The 22,901-nt window shown below is 42.0% G+C and overlaps 1 protein-coding gene across 1 annotated transcript in view; it reads right to left on the reverse strand.

Moving 5' to 3' along the window:
- The window catches only part of LOC121580589 (E3 ubiquitin-protein ligase rnf213-alpha-like), a 55,841-nt gene that overhangs the window by 19,686 nt on the left and 13,254 nt on the right, over positions 1 to 22,901 (reverse strand). The window contains exons 14-42 of the mRNA XM_041895550.2: positions 21,891 to 22,513; positions 21,462 to 21,621; positions 21,110 to 21,327; positions 20,610 to 20,747; positions 20,154 to 20,315; positions 18,675 to 19,968; positions 18,222 to 18,406; positions 17,975 to 18,130; positions 13,370 to 16,969; positions 13,149 to 13,279; positions 12,793 to 12,888; positions 12,543 to 12,667; positions 12,197 to 12,319; positions 11,935 to 11,984; positions 11,648 to 11,792; positions 8,764 to 8,899; positions 8,448 to 8,633; positions 7,775 to 7,896; positions 7,423 to 7,568; positions 7,090 to 7,299; positions 5,180 to 5,367; positions 3,795 to 3,915; positions 3,062 to 3,162; positions 2,777 to 2,956; positions 2,511 to 2,677; positions 2,266 to 2,368; positions 789 to 903; positions 444 to 651; positions 71 to 270 (exon numbers count right to left, since the gene is read on the reverse strand). Coding sequence (XP_041751484.2) covers positions 71 to 270; positions 444 to 651; positions 789 to 903; positions 2,266 to 2,368; positions 2,511 to 2,677; positions 2,777 to 2,956; positions 3,062 to 3,162; positions 3,795 to 3,915; positions 5,180 to 5,367; positions 7,090 to 7,299; positions 7,423 to 7,568; positions 7,775 to 7,896; positions 8,448 to 8,633; positions 8,764 to 8,899; positions 11,648 to 11,792; positions 11,935 to 11,984; positions 12,197 to 12,319; positions 12,543 to 12,667; positions 12,793 to 12,888; positions 13,149 to 13,279; positions 13,370 to 16,969; positions 17,975 to 18,130; positions 18,222 to 18,406; positions 18,675 to 19,968; positions 20,154 to 20,315; positions 20,610 to 20,747; positions 21,110 to 21,327; positions 21,462 to 21,621; positions 21,891 to 22,513 — 9,389 coding nt within the window. The remainder of the gene's footprint in view (positions 1 to 70; positions 271 to 443; positions 652 to 788; positions 904 to 2,265; positions 2,369 to 2,510; positions 2,678 to 2,776; positions 2,957 to 3,061; positions 3,163 to 3,794; positions 3,916 to 5,179; positions 5,368 to 7,089; positions 7,300 to 7,422; positions 7,569 to 7,774; positions 7,897 to 8,447; positions 8,634 to 8,763; positions 8,900 to 11,647; positions 11,793 to 11,934; positions 11,985 to 12,196; positions 12,320 to 12,542; positions 12,668 to 12,792; positions 12,889 to 13,148; positions 13,280 to 13,369; positions 16,970 to 17,974; positions 18,131 to 18,221; positions 18,407 to 18,674; positions 19,969 to 20,153; positions 20,316 to 20,609; positions 20,748 to 21,109; positions 21,328 to 21,461; positions 21,622 to 21,890; positions 22,514 to 22,901) is intronic.

Genomic DNA, 22,901 nt, shown 5'->3' on the forward strand with positions numbered 1-22,901 from the left:
CAGGACCGACATTTTTTCAATAGTTCAAAATGGGGTTGTACGAAACATTTCACGAAACCCTGTGATGTACCTGCTGCTGTATCTCTTCAGGGAAAAGCCACCTGTACTTCTCTGTATCCTTCAGCATCCTCTGGACACACTCTACACCCTGCTGGCTGCTGATGTTGCGGATCAGGTAAACCCGGTACCAGTCGTTCTTACTCTCCTCACACAGGATCATAACAGCCCACAGGAACTCCTTGACCACATCCTGAGGGTTTTCACATTCCCCTGCACACGACACGAGGAACCGAGGACAGATCTTGGATCAGTCAGTCAAAGTGATTGCAAGTATTTCTTATAAAACATTCCTTATTAAACAATTCATTTTACACCAACAAAACACAATTGTAAAGCAACATGGAGCAGAATTTGTGACGCTATATTGATTTGAGTGTTTTTACCAGACTGTGTGCTATGGAGTAGGTGTGAGGCCATGTCCAGGCATAGACGGACCCTCGCGATCTGTTGCAGGTGCTCGATTGTGACCGTCTCAGCCGACTCGATGACAGAGTCCAGGAAGTGACGCAAGAACTCAGTCTCTTTCGGCAGGTAGGTCTGCTGATCTGCAGGCTTGTGGCATTCATGTGGCATTCTGTCTAACATGGAGTCCTGCACAGAAAAACAGTTATTCTATTTATTTAACCTTTATTTATCCAGAAAGTCCCGTTGAGGTTAGAAGACCCCTTTTACAAATAGGATAGTGATAGCACTCCATTGACTGAGGGTCAAATCCTGTCAGATCCTACCTCAAGGCAGTTGATGTAGAGGGCATAAAGTTCATTTTTATCCTCAGCCTCTAGAATGTTGCTCTCCTCTATCGATGTCAAATACTGCTGCAGATATTCTTTGACTTCATCAAAGCTAAAAACAAAACAAAAATAGTACATTTTCAGGCAAATGTTTGACAACATCTGAAATGTTTGACAACGTCTGAAACCAAACTGAATTGCGTTGCTGGTTACAGCAACATTGCAAAGGATACACTACATGACCAAAAGTATGTGGACATCTGCTCTTCCAACACCTCATTCCAAAATCATGGGCATTAATATGGAGTTGGTCCCACCTTTGCTGCTATAACAGCCTCCACTCTTCTGGAAAGGCTTTCCACTAGATGTTGGAACATTGCTGCGGGGACTTACTTCCATTCAGCCACAAGAATATTAGTGAGGTCGGGCACTGATGTTGGGCGATTAGGCCCTGGCTCGCAGTCGGCCTTACAATTCATCCCAAAGGTGTTCGATGGGGTTGAGCACAGGGCTCTGTGCAGGCCAGTCAAGTTCTTCCACACCGATCTTGACAAAACCATTTCTGTATGGACCTCGCTTTGTGCACGGGGGCATTGTCATGCTGAAACAGGAAAGGACCTTCCCCAAACTGTTGCCACAAAGTTGGAAGCACACAATCGTCTACGTCATTGTATGCTGTAGCGTTAAGATTTCCCTTCACTGGAACTAAGGGGCCTAGCCCGAACCATAAACAGCCCCAGACCATTATTCCTCCTCCACCAAACGTTACAGTTGGCACTATGCATTCGGGCAGGTAGCGTTCTCCTGGTATCCGCCAAACCCAGATTCGTCCGTCGGACTGCCAGATGGTGAAGCGTGATTCATCACTCCAGAGAACGCGTTTCCACTGCTCCAGAGTCCAATGGCGGCGAGCTTTACACCACTCCAGCCGATGCTTGGCATTGCGCATGGTGATCTTAGGCTTGTGTGCGGCTGCTCGGCCATGGAAACCCATTTCATGAAGCTCCTGACGAACAGTTATTTTGAGGACGTTGCTTCCACTCTGTAGTGAGTGTTGCAACCGAGGACAGACGTTTTTTACGCGCTACGCGCTTCAGCACTCGGAGGTCCCGTTCTGTGAGCTTGTGTGGCCTACCACTTTGCGGCTGATCCATTGTTGCTCCTAGACGTTTCCACTTCACAATAACTGCACTTACAGTTGACCCAGGGACAGCTCTAGCAGGGCAGAAATTTTACGAACTGACTTGTTGGAAAAGTGGCATCCTATGACGGTACCACATTAAAAAGTCACTGAGCTCTTCAGTATGGGCCATTCTACTGCCAATGTTTGTCTATGGAGATTGCGTGGCGGTGTGCTCGATTTTATACACCTGTCAGTAACGGGTGTGGCTGAAATAGCCAAATCCACTAATTTGTTGTCCACATACTTTTGTATATATAGTGTATAAACGACGCTTTTGCCTGGTTCACTCACGTGTACTTGAGCAGGAGTTTGAGTATCACTGATCGCACCACAGGATTCTTGTCCAGAGACTCATCAAATGGTGAGAAATCTTTGGTGTGTATCTGACTTTGTGCTGATACAAATACAATACAATTAGAAACACTAATACAAACACTTACTGAGCCACAATCTTCCCTCCTGTCTGTTAAATAAATAGAGGAACAAACAGAATGTAAACTCTATATTTTGGGCTAGTGTGTTTGGGGGGGGGGTACCTCTGATGAGTGGGATCGGTTCTGTCTCAACCATGAGGAAGGACAACAGGTGTAGGACGACACCCTTTGATGGAGGGATGTTGTCCTTGAAGCACACAGTAGTGACGAGGTCTATGAAAAACGCATTGCAACTCTGCCTGAACCGGGCGTTTAGGGTGATGCGAGCTCTGCAGAACCATAGTAGACAGATTAAGACAGTCACTGGGAAAGACATTTCCTTTGTCATGGTCTCAGTGTCCAGATTAAAAAGGGTAAAACACACCCACCTTACGTCCTCAGACACTTTGACCTCGAAGTCATCTGGGAGTTCGTGTTTGCATACGGGGCAGTACATTTGGCCTGTGTTGAGACATCCTCTGACACAGGTCAGGCAGAACATGTGGTGACAGGGCAGGTCTACAGGGTCTTGGGGTTCCCCCATGCACACACGGCACTGGAAACCAAACCTAAGAAAAAAATTAACTGCCGTTATTAACATCAAATTCTGTATATCAGCCACAGCAAATAATGTAGACATATAATATGATATAAATTATAACAAATAGACCTACTTCCAAATCAGATCACTTGCTCTTTGCTTGCAAGTCTTCAGTACTGTGATGATGGCCGCAAAGGGTTCCTCCGATTTTACGTCTGAGTTTTTTGCCAGAATCTTCCACACGAGAGAAAATTTGCAGTCACATAGATTAGTTAAAATGAAACGATGAGTTCGGTACTTTACAACATAATGTTGAACGGTTCTTTACCCTGAAAGTAGTCTATGAGCCAGGATAAACTGTAATTCATGGTTAGGATACAGCTACAAACACAGCTACAAAAAGGTGCTAACTTTAGCCATAGCTAGCTTTAGCAATCCATGGGAGTGCTGAGGGCAACCGTGCAACGTTCTGTTCCAAACCACTTTTAATTAACGTCCAACCAATTCAGTTGATTTCAGTTGTTCTGGCAACGAAATGTAAAAAAAATTTACAAAGTTGTCGCCCATTACTCCCATTGATTTTTAGCTAGTGGTGTCAAAAGTTAGCTGAAGTTTCAGGGTAAGGAACCCTTTAAACATTCACTTGTAAAATACAGAATTTATCCTTTAAGCACAAAGTTCAATGCAATACGTTAACATAGTTCAAGAGCTCAGGTTTACATCATTATATACATAGTTTAAGTCTGACGCTAAACCTGAAATATGGGATGGAAATAAATAATGTATAAAGAAACACAAACACAGAAATATAAAACGTAATTGGTAGCATGTTGACTTAAACAACAAAAATATACTATTAAACTCACTTTGCCTAAGGTACGAGTGTGATCAAGGACCAGAGACTTGAGCTCCCTCTCCTCAAACTCAAAGCCTAGCAGCATGTGTTCCACAAACAGAGAGATGATGCAGATGCGGTTCCAATCATTACTAAAAAAACAAAACAAACAAGGAGAAATCTTTACTCATTCTGGAGGACTTAAGCTACTGTAATAAAATATGATCAAATACAGACTTAAACAATTACTAGCTTGATATATATATATATATATATATATATATATATATATATATATATATATATATATATATATATATATATAAAAGCAGTCAAAAGTTTGGACACACCTACTCATTCCAGGGTTTTTCTTTATTTTTTACTATTTTCTACATTGTAGAATAATAGTGAAGACATCAAAACTATGAAATAACACGCATGGAATCATGTAGTAACCAAAAATGTGTTACACAAATCAAAATACATTTTATATTTGAGTAGCCACCCTTTGCCTTGATGACAGCTTTGCACACTCTTGGCATTCTCTCAACCAGCTTCATGAGGTAGTCACCTGGAATGCATTTCAAATAACAGGTGTGCCTTGTTAAAAGTTCATTTGCGGAATTTCATTTGCGGAATTTCTTTCCTTCTTAATGCGTTTGAGCCAATCAGTTGTGTTGTGACAAGGTGTGGGGGGGGGGCACAACCATCAAGTGCTATGATGAAACTGGCTATCATGAGGACCGCCACAGGAAAGGAAGACCCAGAGTTACCTCTGCTGCAGAGGATAAATTAATTAGAGTTAACTGCACCTCAGATTGCAGCCCAAATAAATGCTTCACAGAGTTCAAGTAACAGACACATCTCAACATCAACTGTTCAGAGGAGACCGCGTGAATCAGGCCTTCATGGTTGAATTGCTGCAAAGAAACTACTACTAAAGGACACCAATAAGAAGAAAATACTTGCTTGAGCCACGAAACACAAGCAATTGACATTAGACCGGTGGAAATCTGTCCTTTGGTCTGATGAGTCCAAATCACCTGACCTCAACCCAATTGAGATGGTTTGGGATCAGTTGGACTGCAGAGTGAAGGAAAAGCAGCCAACAAGTGCTCAGCATATGTGGGAACTCCTTCAAGACTGTTGGAAAAGCATTCCTCATGAAGCTGGTTGAGAGAATGCCAAGAAAGTGCAAAGTATCCATACTTCCGCCCTTATAATAATAATGGTGGTAAAAACTCAAGCTTTACTACTTTATTCCAACATGTGTGGATGGACTAGCACCTTGAATTCAGAACTTTTCTTAACCTCTTTCGCAATGCATATTGACTTTCTTTAAAAATGTCAAATAAAGAGAAATAAAGAAAGTCAAAATGGCCCTCTGTATTATTTTCAAAGGGACATTTCCCTCACCGGATGTAGTCAAACCGTTCCCGGCTCCTCTCTCCATACTGCTTCAGGCTTCCCTGGGAGCAGATCAGCTCCATAGACGCCTGCAGTCCTTTCACCTGCTTCAGCCAGTCCTGGCACTGGGCATCAGAGTCCAATGCAAGCGGCTCCAGGAGCTCAACACAGGCAACTGCTGCATAAACATCCAGAACCTGTGTGGCAGAAACATGGCATACAGTGAGGGGGAAAAAAGTATTTGATCCCCTGCTGATTTTGTACGTTTGCCCACTGACAAAGAAAATGATCAGTCTATAATTTTAATGGTAGGTTTATTTGAACAGTGAGAAACAAAAAAAATCCAGAAAAAACGCATATCAAAAATGTTATAAATTGATTCGCATTTTAATGAGGGAAATAAGTATTTGACCCCCTCTCAATCAGAAAGATTTCTGGCTCCCAGGTGTCTTTTATACAGGTAACGAGCTGAGATTAGGAGCACACTCTTAAAGGGAGTGCTCCTAATCTCAGCTCGTTACCTGTATAAAAGACACCTGTCCACAGAAGCAATCAATCAATCAGATTCCAAAAGATTGTAGACCTACACAAGGCTGGAATGGCCTACAAGACCATCGCCAAGCAGCTTGGTGAGAAGGTGACAACAGTTGGTGCGATTATTCGCAAATGGAAGAAACACAAAAGAACTGTCAATCTCCCGAGGAATCAGCCCAGAACTACACGGGAGGATCTTGTCAATGATCTCAAGGCAGCTGGGACCATAGTCACCAAGAAAACAATTGGTAACACACTACGCCGTGAAGGACTGAAATCCTGCAGCGCCCGCAAGGTCCACCTGCTCAAGAAAGCACATATACATGCCCGTCTAAAGTTTGCCAATGAACATCTGAATGATTCAGAGGAGAACTGGGTGAAAGTGTTGTGGTCAGATGAGACCAAAATGGAGCTCTTTGGCATCAACTCAACTCGCCGTGTTTGCAGGAGGAGGAATGCTGCCTATGACCCCAAGAACACCATCCCCACCGTCAAACATGGAGGTGGAAACATTATGCTTTGGAGGTGTTTTTCTGCTAAGGGGACAGGACAACTTCACCGCATCAAAGGGACGATGGACAGGGCCATGTACCGTCAAATCTTGGGTGAGAACCTCCTTCCCTCAGCCAGGGCATTGAAAATGGGTCGTGGATGGGTATTCTAGCATGACAATGACCCAAAACACACGGCCAAGGCAACAAAAGAGTGGCTCATGAAGAAGCACATTAAGGTCCTGGAGTGGCTTAGCCAGTCTCCAGACCTTAATCCCATAGAAAATCTGTGGAGGGAGCTGAAAGTTTGAAACCTTAATGACTTGGAGAATATCTGCAAAGAGGAGTGGGACAAAATCCCTCCTGAGATGTGTGCAAACCTGGTGGCCAACTACAAGAAACGTCTGACCTCTATGATTGCCAACAAGGGTTTTGCCACCAAGTACTAAGTCATGTTTTGCAGAGGGGTCAAATACTTATTTCCCTCATTAAAATGCAAATCAATTTATAACATTTTTGACATGCGTTTTTCTGGATTTTTTTGTTGTTATTCTGTCTCTCACTGTTCAAATAAACCTACCATTAAAATTATAGACTGATCATTTCTTTGTCAGTGGGCAAACGTACAAAATCAGCAGGGGATCAAATACTTTTTTCCCTCACTGTAGTTACTGCCATGGTTACTATGACATTTCTATCAGCATGTTGGCAGCCTCATTTCAATACAGTATGTACTGTACATTACCTGGTAAAAGTTCAACTACCATCATACATTCATATATACTGTATGTTCAACTACTATCATACACTCATATATACTCTATACACAAACATTTGGCACAAAAAAAAAAACGTGATTTCTCATAACTAAATGCGGCAAATATATGCACTTACCATCTCTGGACTGTCCTTCACTAGTGTGATTTTCTGCAAGTGAGGAACCACCTGTGGTTGCAGGGACATCATCCTGGTGAGGTTGTGCAGACGGGTACGGTACATGTTGTAGGCAGAGTGGATCAGGGGCAGGGAGGGAATCTCTTCACTTGGAGCTTTTCGTCGTCTCTGGAGCTCATTCACACAGCAGTTCAGGGCTTCACGCAGATGCTGGGAAAATAGTGTTACATATATTCATTAGGATCACCTAATATTATGACTGTAAATAGAAATGGAGGCTATTGTTTTACTATTTGTATGTATTGAAAACATGATGATGTTGCAAAGGCATACCTTTAACTCCCCATCTGAAGCCACTTTCATCGTCATGGCAACGAAGTCCTGCAGGTATCTTTGGAAAAATTCCCTCTGCAGTTTCTCATCCACTGTAGCCAGATACTGACCAAGGGGGATTTTCTGAAAGAACGCCTCGACCCGTCCTTCCAATAAAAAATTATAAAAGATTATGAGGTTATACAATGAGAATTATGCAACTAAAATACTGTAAGTAGTCCGTCCACATGAGAATTAAGAAATACACCTTTGCGAATCATTTCTCACATTTCCATGAACTATACAATTATAATCTAACTGTATCGTTCATTTAAAAATATATATATATAAATTAAGGCATTCAATTATTTACTTCCGTATTGCATCACTAGTTCATCCAGGATATCTCTGATCCTCCAGCTGAAGGGCATAGTGCAGCACATGGTCCTCTTAGCTGTGACATGGCTCTGCACCAGGATGGTCTTAGAGTCAGAACTGTGGGAAATGGGGAGTTTGTTAGCTGTGACATGGCTCTGCACCAGGATGGTCTTCGAGTCAGAACTGTGGGAAATGGGGAGTTTGTTAGCAGTGAGCATCTGCAGCACCCCCATCCTTTTTTTACGCTGTTGCTACTCTGTTCATTATTTATGCATAGTCACTTTAACTCTACCCACATGTACATATTACTTCAACTACCTCAACTAGCCAGTGCCCCCCGCACATTGACTCTGCACCGGTACCCCCCCTGTATATATAGCCTCCCTACTGTTATTTTATTTTACTTCTGCTCTTTTTTTTTCTCAACACTTTTTTTGTTGTTGTTTTATTTTTACTTTTTTTTTTGTTAAAAATAAATGCACTGTTGGTTAAGGGCTGTAAGTAAGCATTTCACTGTGATGTCCGCACCTGTTGTATTCGGCGCATGTGACCAATAAAATTTGATTTGATCTACCTTGTTCCACTGAGACATAACACAAAACCTTACTCCATGCAGTCCAGTCGTTTCTTATTCCAGTATGTGTATCATCACACATAAAATCACTCACTTGGGATCCACATTAGGAATATCAAGCATCTCGTTACTGCCAAATATCTTCAGCCACAGGTTCCGGACTTCCTTCCCACTGTTGCGGTCCAGCAGGAGGTCCAGATTACAGTCCCTGTCGATGACCGAGACCAACTGGGCCAAGAGGGGTGTGACCACTGCTTTGATTCTCTTCCACAGAGTTTGTCTGTGGAACAAAACACAGTATGGACTGACTCTACTTCCGAAACGATGACAAAACCAAATAACCATTTGAAAATGAATGAAATGATAGATTTTCCGTATGCAGAGTAGTGCAGCATCGTTGATTAACGTACGTGAAGGTTCCCCCCTCCTGAAGAGCATCGATGTTGGACGCCTCCGTTAACACCCAGTTCTTGGGGGAGGGGATGTTTCGCTCACGGTTCTCCAGTAGAGAGTGAAGACGGCTTCTCAGGGTTGTCAGGAATGCAGCTTAAGGGCACAATACAGAGATCAGGCATATAAATGCATGTAAAAGACAGTTACCTTTAGCTACAGTATTTGCTTGCTGTTACAATCTGAGATAAGTGTTCGTCTCAGATGTTCTATTTTTCGATCTAGAGCCCCTTTCTAATGAAATGGTCGGGTAAGCCCACATGAAAAAGTACTATAGTATATTATGGTATAAATACTATAGTATTCGCTATTGTGTTTTTGCAGATTTTACTGTAGTATTAACTGTAGTATACTGCAGTATTTACAGCTAACTATAGTATAAATTACTGTAGTAAAACATTTATGCCCGCATGACTAAGTCGCTTTGGATAAAAGCGTCTGCTAAATGGCATATTATTATTATTATTATTATATTAAAAGAAAACGGTAGTATATACTATAGTATTGAATGTAGTGTTTTTGCGGATTGTAGTATACTGTAGTATTTACTATAGTGTTTTTGTTGTATTATCTAATGAAAGGGTCCAGGTAAGCCCACAATAAAAGGTACTATGGCATAAATACTATAGTATTCTCTGTTGTGTTTTTGCTTACTTTACTGCAGTATTTACAGTTAACTATAGTATAAATACTGTAGTAAAAGAAAACTGTAGTATATACTAAAGTAATTAATGTAGCATTTTTGCGGATTGTAGTATACTGTCATATTTGCTGTAGTGCTTTTGCGGACTGTAATATTCTGTAGTGTTTTTGCAAACATTAAGGAAGTATTTACTATAGTGTTTTTGTTTTATCATCTTTGACATATTTACATTTTACATTTACGTCATTTAGCAGACGCTCTTATCCAGAGCGACTTACAAATTGGTGCATTCACCTTATGAAGTGGGACAACCACTTTACAATTATTATTTTTTTTCTTTGTATTTTTTTGTTGTGTGTTTTTGCGGACTGTAGTGTTTTTGCGGACATTACTGTACTATTTACTTGTGTTTTTTGGTGTGGAAAATCATGTAGTATTTACTATAGTATTCTACAGTATACTACAACATTCTATAGTAAGTACTACACATTATCGAGGGATCCTACAGTGTGTTGTATAGTATTCTACATTATACCACAGCATTGTTGAAAATGTTTTTGATTGGCTAGAAGGGCATTCAAGAATGGGCATTAAAACCAGATAATGGACAGTTGGAAAACATATTGGGACACCTTGCAATCATGACGCAATATCCGCCTACACACGCAGACCGTACTTGCTACAAAGTTACAGAAAGCTAAACCAACAGCCACACAAACCAAAATTGGATACATTGCAAACACAGGTCCAACAAGGAAAAACTCTGCTAGTTATCTACTTTTTTTGGAGCATCTGATGACCTAACGTGGTGAGTGATGAACATTAATTTATCTTGTCCCTACTGTTGCAGTCATGACGCAAGTGGCGCTATGCTGTCAAATCCTCCCACATGTTTCTAGTTTGACCAGCTGTTTTAAGCAACTGATATTTACAGGTTCACTAGCAACAAACGATTTAGCTAGCTTCTAGCCTAGTGTTTGATATGCAATGCGATCTCCTTGTAAAGAACAGTGTTGTGTGTCCTGACGAGAAGGCAAACTTTTCTAGCTATGCCAGGCAAAAATCGGGCATCATCAGATTGTTATGGATGTATCAAAATGAATGTCAATAGAAAACAGCTTAAATAAATGCAAATGCAGCTACTTTGCTGTTATTCTATGTGGGGCGGCAGGTAGCTTAGTAGTTAAGAGCGTTGTGCCAGTAACCGAAAGGTTGCTGGTTCTAATCCCCGAGCCGACTAGGTGAAAAATCTGTCGATGTGCCCTTGAGCAAGGCACTTAACCCTAATTGCTCCTGTAAGTCGCTCTGGATAAGAGCGTCTGCTAAATGACTAAAATGTAAATGTAAATTCTGGCTGCAGAGGTTGTAAATGTGTTAGCCGTAGCCATTTGGCTAGCTAGCAAAAAAGGATAAGAACTTTGCCAGTGAGCATGGCAACGGAACACATATAGAACGAACAACTGGCCACGCCCATAAATATCGAACAAACGACTGGGTCGCATCTCTAGCAACCGAAAGTATGAATTCGCTTTTATAAACATGCAAATATCAATATATATTTTTTTGTTTCTTAAATGTCTGCTTTAGTATTCTGTTCTTTGGCAACCGTGGTATTAGCGGGATAAACGACCTCCTTTCTATACCTATTAACTTGAAGAAAAAAAACAGACTTTGCAAAGGGACTCGTCTCCGCCTTGTCCCGCTGCGTCGTCCATTATCTCCAAGGTAATGTACAGAACGTTGGCGTTTATCCCTTACACATACTACAACATTCTATAGTAAGAACTACAGGATGGAGGGATACTACAGTGTGTCGTAATACTGTTCCAGTTTATTACAGAATTCTACAGCAAGTACTGTAGTGAGAGGGTTCTAGGTCTTGTCTTTAACCTCTGAAACTACATTATAAACTGGGTGGTTTAAGCCCTGAATGCTGATTGGCTGACAGCCCGTGGTATATCAGACCGTATACCACGGGTATGACAAAACATTTACTTTAACTACTCTAATTACATTGGTAACCAGTTTATAATAGCAATAAGGCACCTCGGGGGTTTGTGATATATGGCCAATATATCACGCTAAGGATATTGCGTCGTGCTTAAGAACAGCCCTTAGCTGTGGTATATTGGCCATATACCACACCCCCCATCGGGCCTTATTGCTTAAGTAACACACTGGAAATATTGTGGGTTAGTAACCTTTCAGGTCCTCGCTATCGTCCAGAAGTGTTAGCAGGAGCTCCACCCTCCTGGTGCTGAGAGCTCCACTGTCCTCCTGATCTCTGAGCATGCTCACTGCACTCTGCACACAGCTTCGCACCAGATTTGTGACATCAAACTCAGCCTAAAACAACAACATCCTCACATGAATAACACACCCATACCTTGTTAGGTTTACAGATGCCAGAAGCGCCTGCATGTCATAATTAAGAACTGCAATAGAAAACCTGTTTACAATATGTAGTATACGAGTATATAATACTTACAGAGTGCTCTGCCGCATGTGCCTCGATGTCTGTGTCATCTGTTTGCATTGCTGGAACAAGAAAGAAAACTATGAAAAAAACAAATTATCAAGGATTATTTACAGTTAATTCCCAACTATGGCATCTGTGCTACTGAGCATAATAGCAGAGCATGTCACTTGCAACGAAAGGGTCGTGGTTTCTCTTCCCGCTGAGGCTACCCATAAAAATTTTATGTAAGTCATTTTGGATATTTATCATTTATAAGACAAGTAAAATGTACCCTCGGACGGCTCCTCAATTTTCTCAAAAAGCTGGCTGATGGGTAGGTTTCTCAAGGACTGGACATCTGATACAAACTCTTTGGATTTTCTAAGATCGTCAATGTGAACTGATTTCCAGGGTCCTGTGCAAAGAAAAATAGGATGGAAATTGCATACCGGTAAATATTAAAGAAAAGAGAAACCGCCACACTGCACTGCCTTGAGACCGATAGGTAAAGCTTAATAAAGAACAGTGATACTAGCAAGAGCAGTGTGCGGGTTTCTCTTTTCTTTCATGTTATTCAATTGTTACCGTGCAAAAAAATGATTAAATCAGCCTGTTGTATAGCATTTAACATAACTCACCTCCATGAAATCCAGCATAGGAGGTTCCACCTTCAATTCGGGGCAGTTTGGTAACAAAGTACACAAACACCCTTCCGTTGTCACCATCTGCTTTTGGTTTGTTTATTTCATTTATGGATGAATATCTGAGGAGATACAAAGATCAAACATATAAAAAAAAAGTAAAACAATACAACAGTATAACCTAATACTTCAGTTTATAACCTAATACAATAGTTGTGATGACAAATCTTAAATGAGAATCACTCACTTGGCAGATGCCAGAATGTTCATGCTCTGGGAACCCTCATCATAGTCTGTTTGGATGATGAGGACTTTGTCGGCAGATGTGGAGTCAATAAATTGCCTACAGAGAACACAGTTATTTTCCTAATCCTATAATCATTCTTATGAATGCTCTACAAGGTTACACACACACCCACAAATGATACAATTAGGGTTGCAAAATCCTGGTTGGAAAATTCCTAGAATCAGAGGGGAATAAGCAGGAAATCTAAGAATCTTCCAACCGGGGGATTTCTGGAAAACCTGGACATTTTGGGAAAGTAATTGGAATTGTGCAACCCTATACACAACTGAGCTTTTGTTCACATATTTTAAGCAGACCTGATTTCTTTGAGGAAGGAGTGCTCTGTGTCAAACTGTTGCAGTGAGAGTAGCTTGACGTTGCAACGCTCTGTGATGTTCTGTAGCTGATGGATATCTGCTGCTGTCAATAGCCGGGAAAATGTTGTGACCTTTAAAAAGAGCAAAAAAGATTTATGAGCTATATAAGATGCATTCTATTCAAGGTATATTCTTAAAAAGATAAGATTCATGTGAATTACCTCTGTAAAGTGGTAATTCCTCCATTCCTCCTTTTGTGTGTGAGAGGCAATGAAGTCTGCCAGGGAATGATGATTCTGCTCCTCAAAATAGATTTGCGTCAGGTTCTCGGTCTCAACATCAGATAATTTAGTCCCGTCAAGCCGAATGACAGAATCTGGAGTTGCACAGTTCAGCATGATGAGCTTGGCTTCATCCAGGACTCTGCTCTGAGAGTCAGATTCGTCAGACTCGGTTTTCATCTTCTCTGTCACTTGCAGGACCACAGAGGAGCATGTGTCTGAGTGGTAGCCAATGAAGACATCATGTGGCAGGTAGCGGTTTGTCTTGGACTGCTGACTTTTCAAGGAGAGAAACTGTTTGACCCATTCCTGTAGTTGTTTGACAATCTCCTTCTGGTCATTCTTGAGGACAGTGTTGATGTCCAGGTAGTGCTTTTCCAGCCGGTTTATCAGGGGAATCGGGAACTGCTTGTAGACCACCTCTTTCTCTTCAATGACAATTAGACGGAAGTCTTTGTGAACTCTGCACTTCACACGATGGGTTCCCAATCCAAGATCGACATACTTCTGACCCCCAAGTGAAACATAGTATTGGTTGAGAGCGTCGTAGAGACTTTCGTACAGATTCTGAAGGTTCAGAAGCACAACAGTCTGGCCAGTTTCCATGCAGATCTTCACTCGGTTGATATTTCTGCAGATCTGAGTGTACTCTTGATCCTTTGGGAAGCTGGAACCAAAGATGATCTCTGGATGGTTGTGATCTGAGAAGAATGTCTGCTGGAGAATCTGGAGGGCTGCATAGTTTTTGGTGAGGACAAGGAGATATCGACACTCCTCATCTTGGCAAATGGAAACAATGTTTTGTTTCACCAGATCAATAGTGCTGATGCCATCCAAATCAGGTTGAATGGATTGGCCCGGCAGCTCTTTGGTGAATATACGCACTGCGTCCACATCATCTCTTCCACTGAAGTTCCTTAGGACTGCTTCAATGATTTGAACTGTACTGGGGCTCTGCTTAGAGACCTTGGTGATGGCGAACATCATCTTCACCAGACTGTAGTAATCTCGTAGACCGAAAAACCCTTTTCCTTTCTTGCAAGTTGTCATGTACGCTTGGGAGAAAGCTTTGAAGAGGTGCTTAACCTTCTCCAGAATCATCTTGTCAGACGAGCATATGCCTTTCGCGCTCTCGAGTAGCTCATTTTGGTCCGGGTCACCACGGGACACAAAGAGGCCTCTGTTCATCTTGGCAGGGTCCAAAGCCCAATTGGAGATGCCAATGAATCCAACTCTCTTATGAGGCAGTGGCTCATCATCAATGCAGCCTTCCTCCAGTAAAGGGTGCAATGTTTTCAGAGGCATTTTTGGGGAGTCCTCCGCCAATCCAATTTCATCTAGCACAACAACAGAGATGTACTCCTCCAAATTCTTGCTCTCTTGGAAGCGGGCACATTGTCTGAAAGTGTTGATGATGCCCTCTGGCGTGGAGTGAGGGCTGCACTGAAAGGACACCATGTGAATCTGTTTCAGTCTTTTGTACAGCTCAGAATGTGCAGCTTGGCCCTGCATGGCATCTGCAACCAATGTTTTGGACAGAGATTTGGAGCTCCCAGGCTTGCCAACCAAAAACAGGGGGATTCGTAACTCAATACAGATCACCATCATGAAGACATTCTCTTTCAAAGCCTTGTTTCTTGCTATTGTCTCTCCCATTGGGACACCGCTTAGGAGAAGGTCCTGCATGACTGAGATCTCCTGCTTCATCTTCTTTGGGGTGACTTGGGGAAGGAATTTGCAGATTGCGGTCTGGTATTCACCTTTTCTTTCTAGACAGGCTTGATAACATACACCAACAGCCATCAACAGTGACCAATCAACTGGATCGCTGGCAGGTGAGTGTAGCTGGTCACTCCTGCTCCTCTCCTCCTGGGGTTGTTTCTGGAGGAATGCCTTTAACTCATCCTGAAACAGCGAGTGGTTGTTGTAGAACCACACAAATACTTGCATGCAGCGCTCCACGTCCCTGAGACTGACAAAGCTGCATTCATCTTTCCTCTCCCTCATAAATGTCTGCGATGACGACAGCACATCAGTGATCATCCTGATGGATCCTTTGTTGATTGAATTTGTTTCCACAACTCTCTGCACAATCTGCTGGATGTACATTTTCTCTGTGTGGTCACTGAGTTGCCCAAAGTCCCACACCAGAGGGATCATGCTCGGGGGCAACACTTGGACCCTATACACCAGCTGGCGAAGAGGGATGGATCCAAGTCTTTCTTCAGTCTCTTCAGCTCGGACCCTGTACCCCAAACCAGCTGCCTCCAGCCTCTTGATCATCTCATCTGTGTGTTTCCTGTAAGGATTGCATGCAGCAATGATTTGCAGGCCAGTTTGGGAGCTGAGTTGTTGTCCTTGCACAGTGTTGTCACACAGGATCTCCTTAATGCTGCTTATTGCTTCAGTGGTATTAGCTTCATCGAGGAAAAGAACAGAATCAAAATCATGTTCCTCTTTATTGGCAACCGCAATCTTCTCTGCCTCCCGCACCTTGTTGTAGATCATGTCAGACGTAGTTCCACCGTGAACTTTGACGAGTTTCATGTTCTCCGTGGGCGCCCCACTCCTTCTCAACTCACACAGGAACTTGATGAGCCGTGTCTTCCCACAGCCAGTCTCCCCCATTATGATGACTGGAATGCCACACCTGAACCTCATGTGGATGGCCATCATCTTCAGTATGTTGTCGGTGGTGAGCTCATATGTTGTATCAGGGTCTGTTGGCCACTTGATCCCCAGCACACTACATAGACGCTCAATCTTATCTGCTCGAGAAAGTTGGTCATAGTCGATGTTAAAGGGAACTCTTTGATGTCTGAGGCCATTGTACAGGTCTTTGGTCATGATGTTTCTCTTGATCACCACATTTGTTGATGGATTAATGGCATCAACCCCATTTTGCTCATTCTCCCGTAGGTGAAATCCAATGAAGGTCATGGACGCATGGTCATCATTGAAAAAGATGTATGGATGCGGTTCTGATTCCCATCTCTTTCTGATGAGGAACGGGGCAAGATCTCTTTCGTTGAGTCCATTGTCCATCGGCTGCCTCCCATGGCTCTGGTCAGCGATGCAGAGAGATGGAGTGGCAAAGTCCTTGGCCATCAAGATCATGAAGTCAACCACAAAGTTTCGGAATCCTCCAAGAGTGTCTCCAACAAACTCAAAGTTGCAGAAATCAGATGTCTCACAGTCTAGCAACTGAAGATTGAGAAATCCGGCAAAGTTCCTCAGTTCTGCCCAGGATGGATCAATTATACCACAGTAGATGAAGAGCATTTGAAGGCACTCTGCATGAGTTCCTTCAACTCTTTGGTAGTTGAAGCTGTCAAGATTCTCACCCCTGTGGAACCGTGTTAGATACTGGTATGGTCTTTGAAAGGCCTCACTCCTGAAACACTGGTCATCCATGAGTGGGTCCTCAGTGTCCAGCACCGGATCATCTCCATTTCTCGCTTCCAACCCCATAACGTCTTTTGGTGGACGGCAGAAGACCTTAGGAAAGACCTCAAAGAGAGGAAAGTGTCCCTTTGGATCCTAAACAGACAAATTAAGATTAAGATTAATATTATTAATATATCATATATATAATATATATTTATATAATATTAATATTAACCATATGAAGTATTTTGACAAACACTACCTCCACGATTAAAATGGGATGTCCAACAGAAAAAGTATTTAAATATATATTTTACTCAAAATACTATTACTAAATATGTATTAAATATTTGTGTATTTTGTTCATTAGTCCACTGTTGATATGGTCCCAAAAAAAGTGTGCATGTCAGCAGTAAAATTATTAAGATACAATTATTTTCTGGACAAAGCAAAAAGTGTGATGATGCAAAATGCATCATAAGAAGCGAAACGCATCATCATCACACTTTTTCGAAAACAATGCTAATGCTAGCCGAAAACAATGCTAATGCTAGCTGAAAACAATGCTAATGCTAGCCGAAAACAATGCTAATGCTAGCTGAAAACAATGCTAATGCTAGCCGAAAACAATGCTAATGCTAGCTGAAAACAATGCTAATGCTAGCCGAAAACAATGCTAATGCTAGCCAAAAACAATGCTAATACTAGCCGTAGATCACTGTAGCTTAGTAAACAAAGTCAAATGTTGCGTTGCTGACTCCACCCCATGGACTACTTTCAAGGTAAAGAAAATAATAACGTGATAGAATAATTTTTGTGATCCTTCCCCTTTAATATAGAGTTTTCCTAAAATGTAGTAAATCAAACTTTTCCTGCTCATAGTTGGTTAAAATTACATGATGCACACCAGATGATGGCATCGGAAAACACTTATGTTCCACTATCCTTTTTGACCACAAAACATTGAAACCTGCAGTTCACACATTATGTTGATGTTGAGGTGGTGCTGGAGATGATGAATATTAGGTTGAAGAGTGGAGAAATGTCCATTTAGCATGCTAGCAGCTAGCCACCTGTCTGCGTTTGGAAGGGCTACTTAACGGTATACTTCAAACCGTTTCACGTGAAATGACAAAATAAAAATGGATTGACACTTACAGATCTTGAGGCATGTCCGGGCGGTTCTTTGGTGGATTGTAGTGTCTCAATCACATACAAGTGCTTGTTGCTGCATTTCCACATCAGTCCATCGGAATCCGTCAGATAACGCAGGAAGAACAGTTTGAATAGAAATTCATGCAGTCCTTTCTGTACCTGGAGAACATCAATAGCACGCATGTAAATCTGCCGGCACAGAAAAACATCAACATTTTCAATATCTTATTAATGCTAGAGGAGTATTTACCGAGGATGTGACATCAAAATGAAAGACTTTGTGTTCCTTGCTCTCTGGCGTTTCAAACAAGGACTGAAGAATGATATGCTCATCAACCTTGGGCTCAATTAAGCGAATGCATTTGCGGAATGTGGTTCCCATTGTCACAGTTCCCTCCAGTTTTTCATACAACCTCTGTATGTACAGGGATTTTCCTACAAATAAATAAAACATTTGATTCAGCTCTACAAAGACCTAGGTCAAATGTATAGGCATAGAATATTTTCTGCTTAAAGAACTCATATGTGTTGAGAGAGTATAAACTATTAGTATTCCTGAAACTCAAGACTTGCAACTGAAACTACTGAATATCAAAAAAACGCACATTTTTAAAAGAACACATTCATAATATGAAATATATGTATACGTTTGGCTCTGTGGGACTATATGAAGTAACAAAACTCTTTACGGTATAAAACTCACCAACTCCAGCCCTCTGTGAAGACACAATCCCAACAAAGTGTCTACCTTTGAACACAGATGCCGCACTGGTCTGGTGTGAGGGGACAGTGTAGTGCCTGGACAGGTATCTCTGAATCCTCTCAAGAGACTCCCGTGGCACCATGTTCCGTTTGAAGTGACTGAAGGCAGAGGGGATGTAGGCGTGCTCTCTTTCTGCGCTGCAGATGATCACCAGCCTATAGCTGCTTCTGGAGCATGAACTCAGTTTCTGAAAGAGCTTCTCCACTGCATAGCTCACCTCGTAGCTCAGCTGGTCTGCGAAGAGCAGGGTATAGATCTTCTCACCCATGTAGCCCGGTGTGAGACATCGCCGGAAGAAAAGCTCCACCTGCTCATAGGACGTGGCAGGGGTACACAGGAGGACTTCGTCGTAGGTAGGCAGCTGCTCATAATCACTGGTCATATACAAGCAGATGCTTGAAGTCAAGATTTCATCTTGTGGGCAGATTATGAGATTAGGTTGACAATTGAAGAGGCCTTTTGGGAGCTTTCTCCTGACCGTATTCTCACTTGGTTCTAAAAGCATGGGTTCTTCTCCATCATCTTCTTCCTGGTTCTCTTTGTTGGCCAACATCTCTAGCAGACGACCAAAGCTTATGGTGTCTAAGGAGTCCTGGAGAATGCTCCTCATATCTCTCATGTAAGTATCCCAGACCAGATCCAGTTTTTGTAAACCAACAGCCTTGTCCAAAAGGCTCTGCAGAACATCGATGGCACCTTTTCCCTCACCAGCAAAAGAAGAATCAAAGTCTCCCAAGTCATCATGAAGGTCAATGAATGTCTGATATCTGGTGTCTTTGTCTTTCAGAGTTTCTGTCATTCTGTTCTGAAAAGTCATCCATGCCTCCCACACATCTGACACAGAGCAGTCAGGTTTGATGAAAGAGAGCATCATCAACACCTTTTCATCCAATTTAGTGTTCACATTTTTCTCTGTCAAAACATTACAAAGGTAGACTATCTGCTCTGCGGTGTAATAGTTGAGGTAATAGTGCTGAGATCTTTGTTTGTCCATGAATCTGTTCCAGTCATCCAAACACACCTCTATCTTCCTGCACAGGTCTGTGAGATGGTCCATTGCATTGCCCTCCAGCCTGATGTTTTGTAGGAGGTCGCCAAGGTTGAATTCCATTACAATACCAGTATCACTTTCAGTATTACAGTGAATCTTGGCCTCCCAACACCTAAAAAGTGGGTTCCCAGCTGCATAAAGGTCTACAAACGCTACAGCTAGCCTCTGGACACTGTCAAAAACCTGAGAAGATAAAGCAAGTTATTGTTTATTGTTCAGTTCAGTTTCTGTACATACAATCATATATTACAAATAAAAAATATCATCCCAGGGTATTTTAATTTAAAGAGCCCTGTGATAGCATGATATTTTCAGTAATTATTATTTTCAGGTGTGTGATGATCCTCAAGGTCACCCAATCGCATTACCTCAGCAAAGTGATCCACCTCACTCTGGCTTTGCTCCCCCTTTCCAGACATCAGCATGAGTTTGTTCTGCAGATCTCTCAGGTCTTCTAAGGAGTAGTTACGCATCTGACCTTCCTCCTGCTGCTCTGGAATCTGCAGCTTCAGGGCAGTGTCTAAACTCAGCTATTGAAGAAGACAAAAATGGACAAGATCCAATATAAGAAGCATCGATCTACTTCAGGAAAGTGCTTACAGATGTTTGTTAAACAATAGCGGAAAGAAATGGAAGACCTTGTATGAGTACACACATAGACAGTAGTGCTGAGCGATTAGTGCCTTTAGAGGGCGAGAATCACTCAGCACTAATAGACAGTGACTCCTTAATGAAGATACATCTTCCAACAAACTCATGTCAATTAATCTTTTTTTTTTTTTTATGTATAAAACACAGTAACCTCCCAATTTTATTGAACAAACCTTATTCTGGTTTTGTGCACTGATGATGTAGATGCCTCTTTTGTTGATGGATTTGGCCAATGATAGAGAAGAGAGTTCCACAGAACCATGGCTGTCCTTTACCGTTTTCAGCCACTCCAAATGGCGTGCGGTATCCCGCTGCAATCAGGGAGGAAACAATCGTGAATTGGTTTTTTAAAGCATTATTTTTGTCCAACTCAGTTGGTAGAGGAGCATGGCGCTCGCAACGACAGCATAGTGGGTTTGATTCCCGGGTCCACCCATAAGTAAAACATTTACACACGCATGACTAAGTCGCTTTGGATAAAAGCATCTGCTAAATATATTACATTATATATTATGTAATGTCCGGTAAATGGTGCTCTGCAAATCAAACACAATTCTGAAAGTGTAGTGCTGAAAATCCACTATCTGCAATGTTCAAATACAGGCCTCAGTCCTTCAGGTTTGACAAGCTCTCCCAAAATATTAAACATGCCATAATTATCATAACATCTAACCAGCTTATTTGGTATGTTGCTGTCATTTCCAAGCGCCTTCCATAGTTTTGTCAAAGCCTCCTTGAAGGCATGAAAGTCGGTATCTGGTGGAAGCCCATAGAGCATGGAGGAGTAACCAAGAACAGCGTCATGGAAACAGGATACACGGTCCACATCCAAGTCGTTCTCTCCAGCGGAGATGGAGGCCAGGTCAACAAACACTTTCAGCTCGTTGATATCTACAACAGCAAAAACATAAAACATTTATCCCTTTTGCAAAAAAAACTTTGAGTTCGTTATGGCGAACCCTAACTAGTTGGTGCTAGTTACTGGTGCTGCTTTTTTTCTGCCTTGCCTTCTGGTATGACCTCACCTTCAAGAGCTTCTTTGACCCATTTGACAAAGTTTATCCTCAGGCTGAGCTCTCGAAGACACCGTCTGCGAGGTTCTGTGATGTCCTCAAGAACCTTCTTGATCTCCAGCAGATTGTCATCAATGCGATTCAGACTCTCTTCTTTAAAGTCCTCAGTATTCTGGAAAAAACCATAAATAATTTATATGAATAGAGTATAGTGATGCTACATGGTTCCAGATAGAACCCTTTTGGGTTCCATGTAGAACCCTTTGTGGAAAGGGTTCTACATTGAACCCAAAAGGGTTCTCATATGGGGAAAGCCGAATAACCCTTTTAGGTTCTAGATAGCACCTTTTTTTTCTAAGAGTGTAGAAATGCTTAATATATTGAAACAAGATCACTTTTGTGAAGTGAAAATGTGGACTGTGAGAATTTTTGCCAACTCACCATATCCAGCAGTGTCTGTAGCACTTTGAAGTCCCCTTGAGGACAGATAGTCTCTCTAACATCCATAATGACCTTGGCTGATTCCAATGCTAGATGAAGGTCATGGTATTGTTGGATCTGCTGGATCCTGCTCTTGATCCATCTTCCATCATCAGATGAGTTGATCCTGCACATGATCTTCAGATCTTTTTCCATGTCTTTGTACTTGTCTTTGTAGGCTTCAAAGATGCTATCCACCTCCTTCAATGACATAGTGCCAGATCTCAAACTCTCATAGATCCTCCTGTAGTTATCGATGCAACTCTGGAATATTTTGCTGTGGATCAGATCGAGAGTGTAATCTTCTGTCTCCCTCTCAGGCTTTGGTTCTGTCTCATCTGTGTCAAGTTGGTTGTGTGAAAGCTCTTTGGCTTGGTTCTCCCAACACATGGTGAAAATGTAGCTGTCCCCGATAGCATGTAGGGTAGATGCCATCTGCCTGGTGACATCACAGAGGTTGAAGTATGTGACCACCCCAGTTACGTCAGAGGAGGCGTGGTCAAGTCTGTGAACTTCCATGAATTCATCCAGCGTCATCTGATCGATGTTCCCTTGGATTTTGTGCTGCAGCTCTCTCATATTGACTGTGGATTAATATGGTATTTACGAGGAGTGTTAACCAGGAGTGTTATGTCAAGAAGTCATAGGGCTACAATTTCCTCAAGCAAAGAAATGTATGCAATGAACAAAACTACAATCATCCAAAGTTCTGCATTCTGTAACGGTATGACACAGTTTTCTTAAATCGCCTCCTTCTCAGGGAAATAATTTGCCTAGCAACCAGTGAAAGCGAAATAATTTGCCTAGCAACCAGTGAAAGCGAAATAATTTGCCTAGCAACCAGTGAAAGGGAAATAATTTGCCTAGCAACCAGTGAAAGCGATTTTGTCATATCTTATTGAAACGACTGGACAACACTTCAGGTAAAGAAATTCTATTTTGACGATGTTATATCTGGAGAAAACATCCAAC

This window comes from Coregonus clupeaformis, chromosome 14 (assembly GCF_020615455.1).
Source record: "Coregonus clupeaformis isolate EN_2021a chromosome 14, ASM2061545v1, whole genome shotgun sequence".
Lineage (NCBI taxonomy): Eukaryota > Metazoa > Chordata > Actinopteri > Salmoniformes > Salmonidae > Coregonus > Coregonus clupeaformis.